This window comes from Bidens hawaiensis, unplaced genomic scaffold, assembly GCF_021521415.1.
Source record: "Bidens hawaiensis isolate Kalapana, Puna unplaced genomic scaffold, B.hawaiensis_p1.1 tig00014897_1, whole genome shotgun sequence".
NCBI lineage: Eukaryota > Viridiplantae > Streptophyta > Magnoliopsida > Asterales > Asteraceae > Bidens > Bidens hawaiensis.
In genome coordinates, this window is record NW_027492317.1 from 509,759 (window position 1) to 528,788 (window position 19,030).

Genomic DNA, 19,030 nt, shown 5'->3' on the forward strand with positions numbered 1-19,030 from the left:
TTGAATACAATAAGTTTTAATAAATTTCAAAACATACAATCACGACGTGTTTATTTTTGTCGACGTTTCAATGCAAGATTTACTGAATATCGATGTGGGTAACATCACTGATTTTTCGTATTTGAATTCGTTTATGTTTAGCCCGACTCGGAATGTAATTAAGATCTTTCAAATTATTTTCAGTTTGTTTTTATTAGTGTGTAACTTATTTTATATTTTCATAACTTTAAAACTCGTCAAACAATGCTTAGAAACCTTTAAAATCGCTTAAAATGACTAAACATGCATTTTTGAAAGTGCATGAACTACATATGACATTTTGGAAAAGTCTGGTAGAACCCAACCCCCCGCGCATCACGAGGGATTTCGTTAAGTTGGTCGCGTAGCGCGACTGATGATTAGATTAGTTTTGGACTATTTTTGGTTCGTCTAAAGCTAGATCCTTCCTTAAACGACCCTAGATCACGAAAATTGAGTTCCAAGATAACCAACCTGCTATTGTAAAGTGTTTATGTTCATTTCTTGTTGATATCGTCGAAATATTGGAGTTAACATACCCGATTTAGTCATCAACATGTTATTCATTTTCCTAATCGAGTTGATTTCTTATTTAACATGTCCTACCTTTGCATATTTAATCAAAATACATCCTAAAACCCTAAATCATCACTGCAACATCAGCCCCATCGTTCGCCTAGTCTCCTCCTTTTGTGTTTCGTGTTTCTTCAAGCTTTTGCCTTTCGATTTGACTTTCAAGTTTCAAGATCGTTGACTTCGGATTTCTCCTAATTCTAATCCTTATTTGGGTAAGTTGTCTTCCGCATTTTCGTAAGTTATTATCTCATAAACAAAAGTCCTCAATCAATTTCTTAGATTGAGGGAGTCTCAGTGGTCAACATGATATCGACCCGTTAAGGGCATAATAGTTAAATATAGTTGACTTATCGATTTCTCTACTTTTAAGTATCTTAATACATCACTTGCAAATCTCAAATATTATGTTGTTAATCAATTGAATGTTTATATGCTAGTTGCTTACTTGCTCATTTGTTTATTTATCGCATTCAGAGAGGTCCACCATAATCACATTAAAGTATATCATACGCATATTGATGTTTATCTTGGAAGATTAAAGTTATTGAAGAACTTAGTTTATTTGGCCTTTAGGTTATTATAATAAACAAGAGCATTTGACTTATTCGGTTATTTGTAATTTCTTTGAATACCGTGTACTTCATTTGAAATTAAATAAATAAATTGGATATATCACTAATATTGTATGTTAGTGCCTTATGAGCCGTGAACCATAAACTCGCCGCCCTGATATTACTCCATAGGTTAGGATGTGACAATGTGCATGATATAAGCAAAATGATCTCGTGTCATCTTAAAATGTATCAATTTTGATTCAGATCAAAATGCCCAACAAAATGAGTGTGATCAGTTTTTAAAATATTTTTATTGATTAGGGTCAGTGATCAAGGACTTTGACGGGTCAAAACGCATTCAAGTTACAATGGAATGTAAGCCAAATGAGTTTTGGTCATTATAAATAAAAAGTTTAAAGTTTTGTTCAGGTCAAAACGAGTAATAAGTAAAATGAGTTCGTATCATTTAAAAAAATGTCCAATTTGGTTATAGTAATAAGCATATCGAGTTCCGGTCATTTAAAAAAATTGGTTTTGTTTTGCCAATTTTTGTTTTTGCGTCAAAACAGTATATGCAAAATAAATTCGGATCATTTAAAAAAAATACCAGTTTTGGCTTTGGGTGGACACATGCTCAAATCCTACTCGTCTGGGTTAATAATAATAATTTTAATAGTAGTAAAATGTTAAGTTTTTTTTTTTAACTAAAAACTGTTCGTTTTTATGATGTAATTTAAAAAAAAATATATGAAAAATTATGACCGTTTAAAAATCACGGGTAAAAGTTTAGGAAAAAATGAAATTAAGAAAAATATATAGTTAATAATTAAAGGGTCAAGTTATAATTATCTCTTAGTAAAGGTTAAGGGCCAATATTATGACCCTATGTTAGATGCTTTATTAGGTGCAAATCGTGCTTTGAAAGATATAAACTACTTAAAAACTTACTGTCACGAGTGGTACATGTATATTTTCTTTTGAGCGGGCAACAAACATAGGATACCTAAGTTTTTCGTACGAGGTGACTCAATGGCTAAAGGCCACCGCTAGCTGGCCTAACCCAACTGTACGGAGCCTTAAACGTCTCCAAGTTATTTTTAATTCCGAGAAAAACTCACCTGCCCGATGTCTACTGATGGTAAAACTCGAATTCTCTCAGAATCAATCCGAAATTTATTCATTGAGCCGCTAATGACCCCAAAAGTCTTATAAATGAATTCAAACATTTCCGGTATATACTGAAAACATTGGCATCTTATCCATCACCTGTTCCACACAAACATGATCAGTCTCACCTTAACTTATTATTATTAACACTCCTCCTATTCTCCTTCACTTCCATGACCAGTCTCATGGCTACTCTCAGCTTCAACACCACCAGAATTAATAATATTAATACACACATTCATCAAATCCCATCAAACTCCCACCACCCTTCTTCACCAAACCACCACACCACCACCACCTTAAACCCCTCACACTCCGAAAGCCCGGTTTCACTACCCGTTGACGATGAACAACAAGAAGACGAAGACGAAGATGACCCAACTGCAGAACTGAGTTATCTTGACCCGGAAACCGTTACCGAATGGGAACTGGATTTTTGCTCCAGACCCATTCTTGATATTAGAGGAAAGAAGATATGGGAGCTTGTTGCTTGTGACAGTTCTTTGTCTCTTCAGTATACTAAGTACTTTCCTAATAATGTTATTAATAGTGTCACTTTGAAAGATGCTATTGTCTCCATTTGTGATGAGTTGGATGTACCTATACCCGATAAAATCAGATTCTTCAGGTAATTATTTAATATCTTGTTTATTTGTGTTCTTGATGTTGATGATTGTTTGATTTATAGGTCACAAATGCAGACAATAATTACTAGAGCTTGCAAAGAGCTTGGGATTAAACCGATTCCTAGCAAACGGGTGCGTGTCATGTTGTTTATAATATAACTTTAGGTAGGGGTGAGCAATTTAATTGTCATAACCATTAACCGAACCGATTTTAACCGATAACTGTCATAACCGGTGGGTCGGTTTTAATGAATTTTTGGTTAAAGATACTTTCAATCCCACCATAACCGAATCGACCCATTTATTTAACCAACGATATGTTTGGGATTTATTTTCAACAAACATATTGTCGGATTATACCATTTTGATGTGCTCGGTTCAACTTTTGTTATCAAATTAACTTAAATTACATTGTTAGATTATATAATGCCTTTTTTTAAATATTTGATATTAATATTATACGCCCTGCTTGCGGTGCTTGCATATAATGTATATATGTGTGAACCCTCGGGTGGGCAAAAGTAAAATTGCACTAATTTTGACGTTATTTTACTAATCTCGTGAAAATAACGTTAAAAGTGGCGGAAGGTTAATCAGGCATCATGTGGTGGCGTTGATAGCCGAAAGACAAGGGCACATGCACCGATCAGCCGGTGTCCCGATGATTGAGTGCTATGTGCCTTATGTCCAAGGCTTGATGCAAAACTACTATCGAGCCAGGGGTCTCACCGGAAGCAGCCTCTCTATCCCTATGGGATAGAGGTAAGGCTGTCTACATCTTACCCTCCTCAGACCCTACCATAGCATTGCTATTGGTGGGATATACTGAGTACGATGATGATGATGATGATGATATTAATATTATGGATTATATATGTTGTTGAATTATGTCAAGTCGTTTTTTCTAATATTTGGTATCAAACTTTTAGGCCCAATTATATTATTTTGGTTACGGTTAACCGACCCATAACCGACTCGCTTTAACCTTCAAAACCGATTAACCGAAACCGCCATAACGGATCGGTTATGGTTATGGGTTTGGCCCATAACTGCCCTAAACCGACCCATGCACACCCCTAACTTTAGGGGAAAGTAAACTTACCAATTACATTAACGTGCTAACTGTGAGAATCAAGTAGTGTAATTATATATACAACATAGTATAATTAACCGAAATCAAGTAGTGTAATTATGTAATTACATCGTAATGGAATTACACTATGTTGTATATATAATTACACTACTTGATTCCCACAGTTGGCACGTTAATTTAATTTGTATTTGATCTAAAGTCTAAACCCTATAACCTTTAAGTATCTAGAAGGTGTATTTATTTTTGAAGTTATGCAATTTCAGTGTTTGTCTCTTCTTCTTTGGCTGGAAGAACGATATGAAACGGTGTATAAACGACATCCTGGTTTCCAGAAAGGGTCTAAGCCGCTTCTTGCACTTGATAACCCGTTTCCGATGGACCTGCCCGATACGTTGTATGGAGAAAAATGGGCTTTTGTTCAGTTACCGTTTTCAGGTAAATTCTATTTTAAGGAACTTTTGTATTACTGTTTTTAAGTAAAAGACTGTTGTGAATTTGAATGTATAGTAGCAAACTTCGGTAAAGATTTTAAGGAACTTTTTTTTTATTGTATCAATTAGATAGTTTGTTTATTCAGATGTTAAGAAGGAGCTAGAGACGCTAGAAAAATCATTTGCGTTTGGCGCAACTCTGGATTTGGATTTGTTGGGAATAGAAATTGATGACAATACGTTGATTCCTGGATTAGCTGTTGCGTCTTCACGTGCAAGGCCGTTGGCAGGTTGGTACATACATTCTAGCCTTCTAGGTGGCAAAAGGTGTACAGTTTTTGATAAAAAAAACAGTTAACGTGTTAAATATCATTACAAACACTAGATTAATTCAGTAATTATATAATTATGGTGTTAAATTTTGTTTTTTGCACGACTTTCAACCCTATTTACCTATTCAGCTATTTTTTTATTTGAGCCGCTCAAGCTAAAACATTACCCAAATTTATCCATATATAAGTAGAACAACTGAAATTGTCACCTACATATTTCACAGCAAGATAGCAAATAGGTGAGCCCATTTGACTTTTGAGGTCAACTGTGCCATGCTTTGACTTCAAAGTGGGTTTTAAATCTTTTGATACCTACTTAGAAAGTTTACAATTGTGTTACTTGAATAGAAAATCCATATAGATTTTAGAATTTGGAAGTCACGAATTTGATCTCTACGGTTTAAGCTTCCGACTTGTATATGCATAGCCGTATATTTAATACATCATTGGAAACACATGTTTTGACTTTATTTATTGTACATTTGTCTAAAACAATGTCGTTGCAGCCTGGATGAACGGTTTAGAAGTGTGTTCAGTTGAAGCCAACCTAGCCCGTGCTAATCTGGTTCTATCTGTCGGGATTTCAACCCGTTATGTTTATGCCTCGTATAAAAAATCACCCGTGACTACAAGTGAGGCTGAAGCTTGGGAAGCTGCAAAGAAAAACAGTGGAGGGTTACATTTTCTAGCAATCCAAGATAGTTTGGATTCTGATGATTGTGTGGGGTTTTGGTTGTTATTGGACCTGCCACCATCACCTGTGTAAGAGAGATTAAAATGCTAGTATATTGTAGTACATAATGTGCTGTTTATTGTCCCATGCTTTCTTTGTGCTTTATAACAAAGTAGAAATCAACAACTATATCTTTGTATGAAAACTGCTAATGATAATGAAAATGAGGATAATATAAGCGAGATTTTGACTGAAGAAAACAAGTTTTTTACTATCAAGTGTGATAATGACCCTATGAGAGTAGTTGATTAATAATAAGTTTGAAATGTTCGATCATTCACAAGATGCTCACATCACATACACATATTAACTTAAATCACGTGCTTAGTCTATAGACCACAAATATATTTATTTATTTTACTTAGGGACGTCTCAAGCAGGGTGAGTTAATATGCACCCTAGATTAAAACCAACAGATAATAGCTAGTGTACTTTCATAATAAATAAGAAACAATAGATAAGTAGAGATTAAAGTTACTTTCTTCAAATCTAATTACTCGTTGCCCGTTGGACCTTCATTCAGGACACCTATAAGGTTCTTTTTGGAAGTTAAAGTTCTAGAATTTGAGAGCCAAAACCCTTGCTTTATTTCATTTTAGTCATCTTTAATTTTGGTACCCATGCCTAGACACATACTTTTAGAAGTGGATGGCTTATAGGGTGATTTTAAGATGAATCAAATGATAGGGTGATTTTAAGATGAATCAGATGATTATTGTTGTTATGTTTATTATTATTTTGTAATTTTATCAAATAACTAGATACTGGATCACGTTTGTACAAAAATTCAAGCGATATTAATATATATAGCTTATCATGCATTACAAAAACTATGAACACATACAGTAGATAGCTATAATATAAAACAACATCAAAAGATTTGGTACAAAAATGTCTGTCATGTTTAACACTGCACAATGTCACAATTTACACCTAGAAAACAACAGCATACAAACATGCAGAAAACCTTTTCGACAAACACAGGAAAAACCAATAAACACAAAGGCCTAATCTCGATCTACACATCATCCCCATTTTAGAGCTTACCGACAAAACACGAGTCTAAACGCTACATATTACAACAATATTTAGTATTTACAACTATTAAGCGAGCTGCATACCCGAAACTAGATTCTAAGAAAACATAAACAGATTTCTAATGCAACAAATCAGGTGCTAAATGACAGCATGCCAAAGTGGGTTGATGCTACAACAATAAAATTAGGGCTTCTAATAAGTAATAAGTTTCAACAATCAAATTTGGGCTTCTAATAATGAAAAAATACATGTAAACAAATTGACATGCAAACAATTACAAACTAGCAAATTAAAAACTTAAATCAAAAAATTAAACCTGGGCACATGGTGGCTGGTCCCGTACCGTGGAGAGAGATAGAGAGTCAGGGGCTGCACTGCAGCAGCGAGGCAGGAGACAGACACGGTAGCCGGAGCAAGGAGAACAGAGACAGGGCTCGGTCTGGGTGGAGTCTAGAGAGGCAGCGGCTGCGTGCACTTTGTGGGTTGAAAAGTTTTATAAACATTAAAACCTTAAACATGTAAAAGAAAAAAAAAGTTTTAAAAAATGGTGACACAAGGGAATCAAACCAAAGACCTCAAGTTTATTAAACCCGTGTCTTATCCACCACACCACTTGCTTAGTGTTTTTTATCTTTCCTTTTTTAAAGGAAAAAAAGGGGGGGGGGGGGTCACTCCAGTTTTTCTATATATATAATGTTAACAGTATTGTTTTGAAACTCGCCCCCCCCCCCTCTCTCTAGTTACAGGTCCATGGGTCAAAAAGCGCATAACAAAGACCAAAACAATTAAAGAGTGGTATAAATCTATAAGTTGCATCATGAAGAGGACACCTAAAACAGTGAAGCTTCTCTCCTCCCAAAGCTAACTAAGGGCCGAAATTCTAACAACATGTTTAAATCCAAATATAAATCACAGCTCAAAGAAAGTAAACCAATTATATATACACAACTAAGTACATATGCATACATACCAGCTAGATGAATCCTGAGATTGGTCCCAAAAATTATCTTAAAACTTTGAATTCTTGCAATGAATAACACTAGTAAGCCATTAACAAAAATGAAAAACAAAAATCATCACACACATGCCAAAAAGACAAATTAAACAACCAGCCCTTGCCCTGATATTCATTTCAATTTTTAGAAATCAGGATTTCCCTGCAAATTGTTTCTTTAATTGAGTATTAAAAAGATGAAGCAATGCGCCTTTGAAGTGCATGTGATCTGAGTAAAAACCTGAACTCTTTAAAACTTACGCTAGTAACAAAGTTTACAAGCAGATCAACACGGTGTTAACTATTTATATATGATGAAATCCTACATGGGGGTTGGTGCTTATATTCCTGTCATTTACTCATCAGTGTATGTTAGAAGAATTTTACAACTTCCATTATATCACTTTTGTACGGTTGTTTAATCAATTCTCTTAGTTACATGCCATATTATCCATCTAAGGCATATACAAAATGAGAACGAAAAATCCCAACCGAGCATGAAACAATGATAAATTATAGTAGAAATAATAGTTATCTAAATTCTAAAATACTCAGGAGAACAAGATAAGATGATATTAATAACTTGGCATATTTCAATACAAAGAGAAACTAGTATTAAATGATTTAATTCATATTCAAACACAAAACAGTCCCATACATAAACACAACTCGAAACATTGCATCTTCAAAGAAGAAAAGGTATACAAGCATACAAAAAGAGAACATGAAACAATAAACAGAAAACTTTAAAAGTAAACTGACCTTGATAAAGGAAAACTCAAATCAAAGTTATGCAAACACTACAAAAGGAAATCAGGAATTACTGGTTTTTGAACCGCCACATCAGCACCACCATCAGCTCTTCTCCTACTTCTATGCTTGCCACCACTTTTCGGCTTATTTTCTTCTTTTCCCTCAACATTTTTACCACGATCACGATGCTTGCTTCTTCTTTTACTTGAACTACCAGTTTCAGAACTCTCCACCTTTGAATGTGACTTGCCTTTTCTTCTGCCATCTGGATTATTAATATCCAATAAAGTTTCATTTCCTAAAAGAACGTCTCTCACGGCTCCCGAGATCAAGTCATCATTTTCATCAGTTTTCTTCATTATAATCGGGACCCTATCTCCCTCGTCCAGTTTTACCACAACGGGTCTTGGTCTGTTAGCATTTGGCTTCTTTTTTAGCACTAGCGACTCGTCTGTAAGCTTAACCAGTTCGTCCACATCAGCATCCCTTTGATTAGGGTCGTTTGCAGGCGGGAAACTTGAAGATGCGTTTTTATTATCACCAGAAGGAAGATAAAACAACCCATGTCTCTTTCGGTGTTCAGCAAGTAGAGACATTGATTCACCAGCAGACGACTCCGATTCTTCATCATTCTGATTATTAATAACAGACTCGCCATCAGTGTGCAGGATATTAGGTTTTATGAGACAAAACGAGTCACTAACTGATAACTTAACATCTGCACATATAGTATCCAATTTGTTAAGATTCTCTTCAAGCACCAATCCGTTTGGTAAGGGAACCCGTTCTTGAGCATTAAAAGGAATTGGACCAAAATCCTCTGATAGTGCCTCTTTGATTAATGTAATAATAATGGAAGTTTTTAAATCCACTTTGTCAACCATCTTTTCTTTTGTGTCATGATAAAAACATATCTCGTCTTGTGCTAACCGAGCTAAACCAAGAACGTTCCTCACTCTTTCTTGTATTTCAACATCATGGCTTTCGGTCAACTGGGTCAAAGATGTGATTATAAGAGTCAACATGTTGGTAACAGACTCTTGTGTAAAAGTCTCCCTTTTGGTCAAAACTGAAGAGCTTGTAGCATTATCGGTTTCTGTAAATTCTTGTTCAGATTCTGAATATGTGAAACCAGGTTCAGTATCATCAAAGTTTGAAACCGAAGAATTCACACCTTTTATAAGAAAAGAATGAAGGCAAAAGCTCAAAACTTTAAACATGGAATGAATATATACAGATCTTATTGATGGTGGCAAAAGATTAGTGCGCGGCTGTAACAAAGCCTCCATAATCTCAAACGGGTTCCTTGAAAACTTAACATACTCCCCTGAAACCCAAGCAGCAGCAGATAATATCCTATGAATAAAAGGATTTCCAAGCAAAGCTGGATCAATCAACAGATCACGGCCCACACGGACAAGTTCGGGTCTAACATCTTTGACCCGCATCCCAATATCTATCAACTGATACTCAATCTCCTCCCCATTTTGACAGTGCGGAATCCTTGCCATTTCACCAAGAAGTGAAACATACCAATCGAAATCAATAACAATTTCATAAACATTCCTAGAACAAGTCGATAACATCGATCTCAAAATCTCGTTACAGAACTCGGGATCCGACTTCAGCGCATAACCAATCAAAACCCTAGAAATCTCCACCATATTATCATCAGAAACCATCGACATCACAAGCTTCAATGCTTCAAGCTTTATATTCCTATCAACATCACTCAAAGACTTAATCACAACCTCCTTATTCTCCAACACCGCCCACAAATGCTTCGGCGCAACAAGCAACAGCCCCTGCAACCCAAGATACCTCAAATTCAAATCACTATCCAACAAAAACTCCCTAATCTTTGCCACCGCAAGCTTCACCGCAAACTCATACTCCCAAAAACTCGTCACCACCGTCCTCACACACTCGAACACCAAACTCTTCGCCTCACTCCGCTTCATATGATCACAAATCGGCTCAACCACCTTCTTCGCCAGCCTCGGTTCCAACTTCCCAAGACACGCGAAAATCTTCAACACCTTAATCAACACCCAGTTGTTCCTCGACTCGACTAGAATCTTATAAAACTCCGGCGCTAGCGGGAGATACGCCCGGGGTTCTTTACAAGCTAGCTCACAAAACACACCAACCGTGGCAGCTACCTCATTACTAAAACTATTATTATTATTACTAATATCTAAATTATCAACAAGGCGTTTAAAACAAACCCTAACGGCATCGGGATACAGAGTAAACACCTTTAACAAACACGCCACGGCCTTGTTCTTAATAAAAGTGGTCTTCGTATTACCGGAGGATGTAATTAGGGTGAAAATATCTGGAGTGAGGTCACGGGCGAGGTCGGGCGTGGATATAACGGAGCAGCATTCCAAAGCGAGGCTGGCGTCGTGTGGATTGGCGGATTTCAGGTCCTTACGGAGTTGATTGGTGAGGAGGAGGATGACGTCAGTGGTGGGGCGGAAGGAGAGTGATACGGCGAGGTAAGCGATCTTTTTGTGGAGGAAGGAAGGGGAGGAGGTGAGTTCGACGGCGTGGAAGGCGGCCCAGGAGATGTCGATGTGGTGTAAGGAGTGGAGGTAGGTGAGTTTGTGTAAGGCGGTGGATTTGGTGTGGAGGTCAGTGGATTTGATCTCTCGGCGGATCTCGTCTATGGATTTGGAGATGAAGGTGGATTGAGGGGTGCCTGGGAGCTGGAGACGGATGCCTTTGATTAGGTCGTCGACTGTGCGTTGGAACAGGGACTCCATTAGGCTTGGACCGGAGGACATTCTTATTGTTGTGCTGGTGACATCCGGCAGGAATTGGGGTGGTGGCTTTTATTCCTTCTTCTTTCTTGTGTGGTGGGTTTTGGTTGTTATTGGATCTGCCACCGTCACGTTACTGTAATTACATTACAAAACACTATATTCTCTTTCCTGTTTAATTAAATAATACTTTTATCATTACAGTTTTCTCTCTCCTCTACTCACAACCAATCCAACAAACATTAAAAAATATAGAGGGGCAAACAATATACCCCAAATATTTCCCCAGATTTACAAAAAATCACTACATTTCTCTCTCCACCCTATAATTTACACTCACAATCATTCAAAACTCCACCCTATAATTTACCAATCCCCTCACATAATTATGGGGATGGGATGGGATGGGATGGGATGGGAATGCTCTAAGAGAGATTAAAATGCTGCTAGTATATTACGTTTCATGACATATACCATGACGAGCACCGGTTCAACCTATGAGTAGTTTGTGTTATATCATATAGCTGAGTATGATTTAGTTTACTAGGCAATCTGGTTATTGATCTGATTTCTTCAACTAACCAAAATTGATTAACAAAACTATGTTATATTTATTATTGCAACTCTAATTGTGACACGGGGGTTGGAAATCTTGCTTTTCGGTTATTTTGTATGAAGTTATCGGTTGTTTATTATCCCATGTTTTCTTTGTGTTTTATAACAAAGTAAAAAAAAAGGTTTTATCTTTTGTAAGATAACTGCTAACAATAAAGAAAATAAGGATAATATAAGCGAGATTTTGATAAGCAATAGGAAAAAACAAGATTTTTACTATCAAGTGTGATAATGAGACTATGAGAGTAGTTGAATAATAAGTTTGAAATGTTCGATTGATTGCAAGATGCTAACGGATTAAGGCTTAAATCATGAGCTTAGTCTATAGACCGCAAATTTTATTATTTTACTTAGGGACGGCTAAGTAGGGTGAGTTAATATACAACATAAATTAAAACCAACATATAATAGTGTACTTTCAATATAAGATACTAGATAAGTAGATATGAAAGTTAGTTTGTTCAAATCTAATTACTCGTTGCCAGTTGGATCTAAGTCGGCTCAAGACCTTAATTCTTGAGGCCTATAAGGTTTCCTTTTGGAATTTAAAGTTCTAGAATTTTGAGAGCCAAAAGTCGTTGCTTTATTTCATTTTAATCATCTTTAATTTTGGTACCCATGCCTAGATGAGTATTTTAAGATGAATCAAATTATAGGGTAATTTTAAGATGAATCAGATTATTATTATTATTTTGTAATTTTCTAAATTCTTTAGGAAATATAATCATGTATCAAATTTTTCGTAAATAATATCTTTATGTTAGATGGTGTGCTATGTGAGAGATGGGATTGGGGATTTGGGTGGACCAGTACATTTGAGGAGTTCAAGAGGTTATTAACAGTATGTCAACATGTGCTATTTGAGCCAATGATGATAAAATAATCTGGTGTGGAGATTCCTTAATGGAACTTTCGATAGGCTGTCTAAAAAGTTTATGGTGGAGAACTCCTTGGAAGTTCCAGAAGCTGTTTTTAGTTGGAACAAATGGATCAACTGGAAAGTAAGTTTTGTAGCATGGACGGAAGTATTAAGTAGACTGCCAACTCTTAATGCGTTATCAAGATGAAACATTCTGGGTAGTTCGAGTGTTTATCTGATTAGTGGAAGCAAGGAGGAATCGGTTGATCATGTGTTTATCTCTTGTGGGTTTAGCTCAAATGGTGTGGAATCGAATTCTTAATGTTAAGGTACCTCATATTAATATATAATATATATTTTATGTTTGGGATTTGGTTGAGTTGCATAAATTGTTTTGTTTCATAAAGATAAAGGTAGAGTGTTTCACACGGTGTGCTTGATTACATTGTGGTGCATTTGGAAGCAGCAGAATGCCTTGGTTCTTAAAGGGAGTCTAGTCAATTTAAATAGTTTGTTGGATGAGAGAAAAGCACGCTTCTTAAGACCATGAATATATCAAAAAGGTTTAAGTTAAGAGTTGTTTATGTTGTTTCGGGTTGTTTTTTGATGGTTATAAGTTATGACTGATGGTTCCCGACGCGTTAAAAAAAACACAAGGGCTTAACGTATAACTCCATAAATGCCGAAGGGTCGATTATTACAACTCACTTTTAAAAACCCTAGACCGTAAAGCAGCAGCTAAAACCCTTTCTCTCTCTGGTTTATCCACACAAAAATTGCAGAAATTATTATTAATATTATTATTATTATCACAGAGGTGAAATTGAAGAAGAAGACAAAGAAGATGGATTCAGATGGATAAGGAAATGGTTACAAAAACAACATCATATCATGCAGAAACTACTTTTACGCCTAAACCTTAACCCTTGTCCCATCTTCTCTTCCTCATCCCACTCATTTACCCCTCTAGGGTTTAAGTTTAACCCAACTTCAATGCCGTCCGCCGCTACAGCCGCCGGCATGTCCGCTGCAATAGGCTGCAGCAGAAACCCTTTCGGTACCAGTACCAACACTTGCTCATACCCCCCTCGTTTCGGTTCTAATTTTACCTACAATTGCCGGTGCTCTATTGGGGTTTATAATAATAATAATAATAATGGTATTGTTAATTCTAGGGCTTGGAGTGTGTTTAAGGAGAATCGAAGTGGGTCTCGTGCCGCTTGGTTTAATACGGATAAGGGTGTTTCGGTGTCCGCGGTGAGTTCTGAAGGTGATAGTGAGAATAATAGTGAGAATGGAGGTGTTGAAGTTGATGAGAAGCCTGTTAAGTTTAGTAGCAGACAAAGGGGTGGTTCTTTGAGTGGCGGTGGTGGTAATTTGCCGTTGTTGCTACCCGGGAACCCGGATTTGTTGACGATTCCGGGTGTGGGTCCGAGGAATTTGAGGAAGTTGGTGGAGAATGGGATTGGGGGTGTGGCTGAGCTCAAGAAAATCTACAAGGACAAGGTATTGTTTCGCTCGGTTAAATTAACTTGAATTCTGTTGAATAATGTAAAATGTTCGGTGCACCGAGTCTTGTAGTTAATTTGGCATAATTAGTGTTGTAAAAATCGCTAGTCACTAGTCGGGCAGTGGGTGGGGACTAGCGAATTAATCGGATCGGACTTTAATGTATATTTTTCAGTTTTATATATGCATACACATTTTTATATGTAATTTTCTGTTTTATACATACACAAACATATTTTGACTCGAATTGACTGAAATCTCGCTGGAAACCACTGGTTTTTGCTGGAATATTGCCGGAAATCGCTGATTTTGGCCGGAATCTCACTGGAAAGCGCTTATTTTGGTCGGAATCTCGCCGGAAACCACTGGTTTAGGCCAGGTTTGACCGTCGACCGATTAATTGGCCGACTAGCCCAAAATTACTCTGTGAAGCGGGGACTAGGCGACTAGCGATTAATCGGGGATTAGTCGGTGCCTAGTCGGGATTTTTGCAACACTGGCCATAAAGATGCTTGCGATTTAATGATTGGTTTACGGGTATTTTTTGTGTGATTTTATAGGTGTTTTAAGTTCTAGTTAAGTGTTGAATGTTTGACAAATATTGAGTTTTATATAATAAACTAGGATTTAGGCCCGTGCTTCGTGACGGGACCATTGAACCGGAAAAACAAAGATACGTAAAAACGTTAAACCACGAACGCGTTGCGAGTTAACGCGAATTCATCATGTATCAAGTTACATCATTGAAACTAAACAAAAGAAATGAACCATTCATTGCCAAAATACAACAAATTATCATATGTAAAACCAAAAAACCGAAACGTTATAGTTGTGAACCGATGCAAATTTTGTTAGTATCGGCGGCACAAACATAAATTCGTAAACATGAATTTGTAATAAAAAAACATATTTTAAAGGCGCAATCGTCGAAGCATGGATATATAACATGTGATGACGGGATACTTTTAAATCATGATAAAACTTTCGACCATTTTAAGACCAACTATAAGAAATATAAAAGCAAAGTAAAAAAAACAGTTTAACCGACAAATAAAACATGTAAAACCGACACTTACCCAAGTTTAAAGTTTAAAATTTTGTTTGTTAAATTTTTTTAATTAGTTTAAAAAAAAGTAAGTAAAGGTAATAAATATATAGTAAAAGTAAATTAATAAGAAAATAAAATATAATAAAATATTATTAAATTGAATAGGAAAATGAATAGTGTTTTTGTGAGGGGGAGAAAATCCCCCTTTTAATATATATAATAATTACTGGGAAACAAGGGTATATAAGTAATTCTACAGCTGTCTTGTGTTTGTTGAGCCGAGTGCCTCATTAAGATCGGATTCTTTATTTTTTGAGTGAGAGGCAAGGTTTGCAATCTTGACTCATTCTTTATAGAATGGGTTAGTTTGGGCATAATATGCATATGGATTCATTTGGGTCACCTCAAATTGAAATTAGTCAAGGTGTCAATTTCGGTTTGCTTAAATTAGTCAATGGGGTAAAATGGAAAAGATTTGTAAAAGCTGGTAACTTAAAAAGGTTCAAAGGGGTTGGCACCATAATGACTATTGTTTGTCTCCACCACCACCATGATCAAGTCTCGGGCTGACCCACCTGAGAAACGCCATCAAGCTAGTTATCTATGTGTTTGCATGTATGCGTGATATATTGGCTATACGTGTGTAAGAAACAGTTTGTGTATGTACATGGCAGTCCTTGAATGTATGTATGTGTGCATAAAACTCCTGTCTTTTGGTGATAGTGTTCTTGTAGATATTAAATTGTGGTTTAATGTTTTCTAAAGATATTTTAAATTTAATCATCACATATATTGTGTTATTTGTCAGTTTTTTGGGAAATCGAATCAAAAGATGGTGGAGTTCTTACGAAGCTCTGTTGGCATCGTTCATAAAAACCATGCTGAAAGTATAACCACGTTCATCAAACAGAGCGTGGATGAAGAGCTGAAAGAGAATGTCGTGAACCCTGTACAACAAAAGAAACGTCTTACTTTCTGTGTAGAAGGAAACATAAGTGTTGGAAAGACAACTTTCTTGCAGAGAATTGCTAATGAAACACTCGAGCTTCAGGATCTTGTTGAGATTGTTCCTGAACCAATTGACAAGTGGCAAGACATTGGCCCTGATCACTTCAACATTTTAGATGCTTTTTATGCCGAGCCCGAAAGATACGCTTACACGTTCCAGAACTATGTATTTGTCACAAGAGTTATGCAGGAGAAAGAGTCGTCAAGTGGAATTAAGCCCCTTAGATTAATGGAAAGAAGTGTTTTCAGTGATCGAATGGTATGCATTATGACTTTTTTTAAGTAACTGAACTATGTATATTATATCTGTAGTGTTTACAAAAATATTCTTTTTCTTTGGTTAAAGGTGTTCGTGAGAGCTGTGCACGAAGCTAACTGGATGAATGAAATGGAAATAAGCATCTACGACTCATGGTTTGATCCAGTTGTTTCTTCTCTTCCGGGCCTTATTCCAGATGCTTTTATCTATCTGCGGGCCAGCCCGGACACTTGCCATAAGCGGATGATGCTTAGAAAGAGGGCGGAGGAAGGTGGGGTCAGTTTAGAATACCTTCGGGATTTGCATGAAAAACACGAGAGTTGGCTTTTTCCATTTGAAAGCGGGAATCATGGGACTCTGTCTGTTAGTAATCTTCCTGCTCACATGGATAGTGCATTACATCCCGACATCAAATCCCGTGTATTTTATCTAGAGGGAAATCATATGCACTCAAGCATTCAGAAGGTAATTTTAAAGTTGTATATGGTTAACTTTTTAAATTTGGTTTTTTTACATTATTGACCATTTTCTACAAATAGGTGCCTGCTTTGGTTCTTGACTGTGAGCCAAACATTGATTTTAGCAAGGATATTGATGCGAAACAGCAGTATGGTTTCTTTTATCTTACATGTTTTTCGTATTTGTTTTAAAGTGATCTAATTTTAGTATATGATATTTTATTTTATTTGTATGTATGTGAAGGTATGCTCGACAAGTGGCTGAGTTTTTCGAGTACGTGAAGAAGGTGAAAGAGGTTCCTGCTGAAGGCGAAGAAGTGAGCAGCAACAAAGGTAGGCAATCACAGGTGTTGCTGCCACATGGAGGATTGTGGGTCCCACCACAGGGCGGGAATATTTCAGAGTCTGTCAAGTCGCTGGATTTCAGACGGGCCATGTCGTTCATGCCTGGGTCGGGCCCTGGGTAATGGTTTGTTTGTTGCTTTACTTAATCTGTGGTTTGCGTGTATAAAGAAATTTAAATCTCCCTGTCACACACTGCTTGACTGAAGTTAATGTAGGATGATTGTAGTTTTTGTGCAAATTTTAGTGAAGGGTCTGTAAGTCTGTTATTATGTTTGTAGGATTGAGTCGGTACATTATGTTATGGGCCAACGTCTCTTTTGGAAACTTTAAACTTGAATCGATACGCTGTGTACAATTTTTCAGTCTTTTAGACAGAGACGCATAGTGAAAGCTAACGTAAAGGACAGGGGCTCAACCTGCATGATTTTAAAAGTAGGGTTGCAAGTTGTTTCTGCTCATTTAACACAGGGACGCAAACATTACATTAATCTTTTCTGTTTTGGCCTAATTAAGTTAGGCTACTAGAGTATTTTGTGTTTCTTGGTATAAACATCGGCTACATTGAAGGCGGTTTTAATGTAGCTTGACATAAATAGTTAGTAGTCCAACTCCTTTATCCCTCACCTTTAAAAGTGATGCACGTTAGTTGTGTAAATGTTTTTTTTTCATTTGTTATAATCTTTATCGCAAACCTTTACAATGATGCATGCTAGTTGTGTAAATGTTTTTTCCATTTGTTATAATCTTCGTCGCACACCTTTACAATGCTAAAGTAAATACTCTTATTAGTATCTGAATTAATTTTCATACTCCTCATCCATATAGTTTTCAAAAGGAAAAAAAAATAGATCTTCACTTATTTTTTTTCACCCTATTCAATTTTTAAAATTTAGATGAATTCATGATTCACTTTCCATTCTAATAAGATTTTTTTTTCTTTAAGAATATTATTAAAAGATTTATTATTCCATTTATACATTCAAACTGTCTCTGGATTCCGTGGGAAAAGTAAATAGAAAAATAATATTTAACTAAATAAAAACAAATATATATTATTAAAAAAGAGAAACGTGTATTCCGTGACAACTATAAATGAAATAAAGTAGAACTTTTTTTAATTAAATAGAAACAAATATATATTACTGAAAAATAAACATATTCTAACCACGTGACAAGAAATTACGTGAACCTTGTAAGTTAGTTTTGGTTTGACTCCTAACAAGTATATGCCACTTATAGGTGGTGTACACCCTGGTTCTAAGATATGAACTCGGATAAAAGCATTCACATTTAATCCATCTAATTCTGTAAGTGGAATTTTTATAATATTAGGAGTAGTTTAAGGTGTTGTGAGTAAAGAAGAGATAAAATACCGTGATTTTTCTGTATATTTGAAAAAATACTGTTCAACCATATAACTTTTTAATATTTTTTGAAAGTGGTTGTGAGTGGAGGAAATAGAAAAATGTAATAGTGAAGGTATAAAAATGTAGGGTTTGGATCAAATACAAATGAAATTAACGTGCTAAACGTGATAATCAAGTATATTTATTATATATACAAATAGAGTAATTATGTAATTACATCATAGAGTCATTACATAATTACTCTACTTGATATTCATGCTTAGCACGTTAATTTAATTTGTACGTTAACTTTCCCCTAAAAATGTATTATTTAATTGAAATGGAAAGAGAGAGAAACATGCTTTTAGCATAATTTTGAATTAAAAGATAAGGGATAGGTTGTGAATACTTTAAGAGCATTCTCAACCGATCTCTCATCTCATCTCTATAATTACACTAAAAAACACTATATTTTTTTTCTATTCAATTAAATAATATTTTTT

The 19,030-nt window shown here is 35.9% G+C and overlaps 2 protein-coding genes and 1 pseudogene across 2 annotated transcripts; 2 read left to right on the top strand and 1 right to left on the bottom strand.

The window, feature by feature from the left end:
- The first annotated feature begins 2,273 nt into the window (after positions 1-2,273).
- On the top strand, positions 2,274-5,606 carry LOC143547934 (protein TAB2 homolog, chloroplastic-like). Its single transcript, XM_077039228.1, has 6 exons — positions 2,274-2,286; positions 2,334-2,943; positions 3,004-3,073; positions 4,298-4,469; positions 4,612-4,755; positions 5,304-5,606. The coding sequence occupies exons 1-6, from the start codon at positions 2,274-2,276 to the stop codon at positions 5,561-5,563; spliced, it is 1,269 nt and encodes a 422-aa protein (XP_076895343.1). The 3' UTR covers positions 5,564-5,606.
- Positions 5,607-8,204: 2,598 nt separating this feature from the next.
- Positions 8,205-11,104, bottom strand: LOC143547969 (AP-3 complex subunit delta pseudogene; annotated as a pseudogene).
- Positions 11,105-13,246: 2,142 nt separating this feature from the next.
- LOC143547970 (uncharacterized) lies at positions 13,247-17,440 on the top strand. The gene is made up of 5 exons (XM_077039252.1): positions 13,247-14,060; positions 15,920-16,378; positions 16,466-16,843; positions 16,918-16,985; positions 17,081-17,440. Exons 1-5 carry the CDS (start codon positions 13,446-13,448, stop codon positions 17,301-17,303), a joined length of 1,743 nt encoding a protein of 580 aa, XP_076895367.1. The 5' UTR covers positions 13,247-13,445; the 3' UTR covers positions 17,304-17,440.
- Positions 17,441-19,030: the final 1,590 nt, after the last annotated feature.

Coding starts and splice junctions, on each gene's coding strand:
- LOC143547934 (XM_077039228.1), top strand. Junction 2,944..3,003: donor GATAAAATCAGATTCTTCAG/GTAATTATTTAA, acceptor TTTGATTTATAG/GTCACAAATGCAGACAATAA. Junction 4,756..5,303: donor ACGTGCAAGGCCGTTGGCAG/GTTGGTACATAC, acceptor ATGTCGTTGCAG/CCTGGATGAACGGTTTAGAA.
- LOC143547970 (XM_077039252.1), top strand. CDS start 13,446: ATGCAGAAACTACTTTTACGCCTAAACCTTAACCCTTGTCCCATCTTC. Junction 16,379..16,465: donor GTGTTTTCAGTGATCGAATG/GTATGCATTATG, acceptor CTTTGGTTAAAG/GTGTTCGTGAGAGCTGTGCA. Junction 16,986..17,080: donor GATATTGATGCGAAACAGCA/GTATGGTTTCTT, acceptor ATGTATGTGAAG/GTATGCTCGACAAGTGGCTG.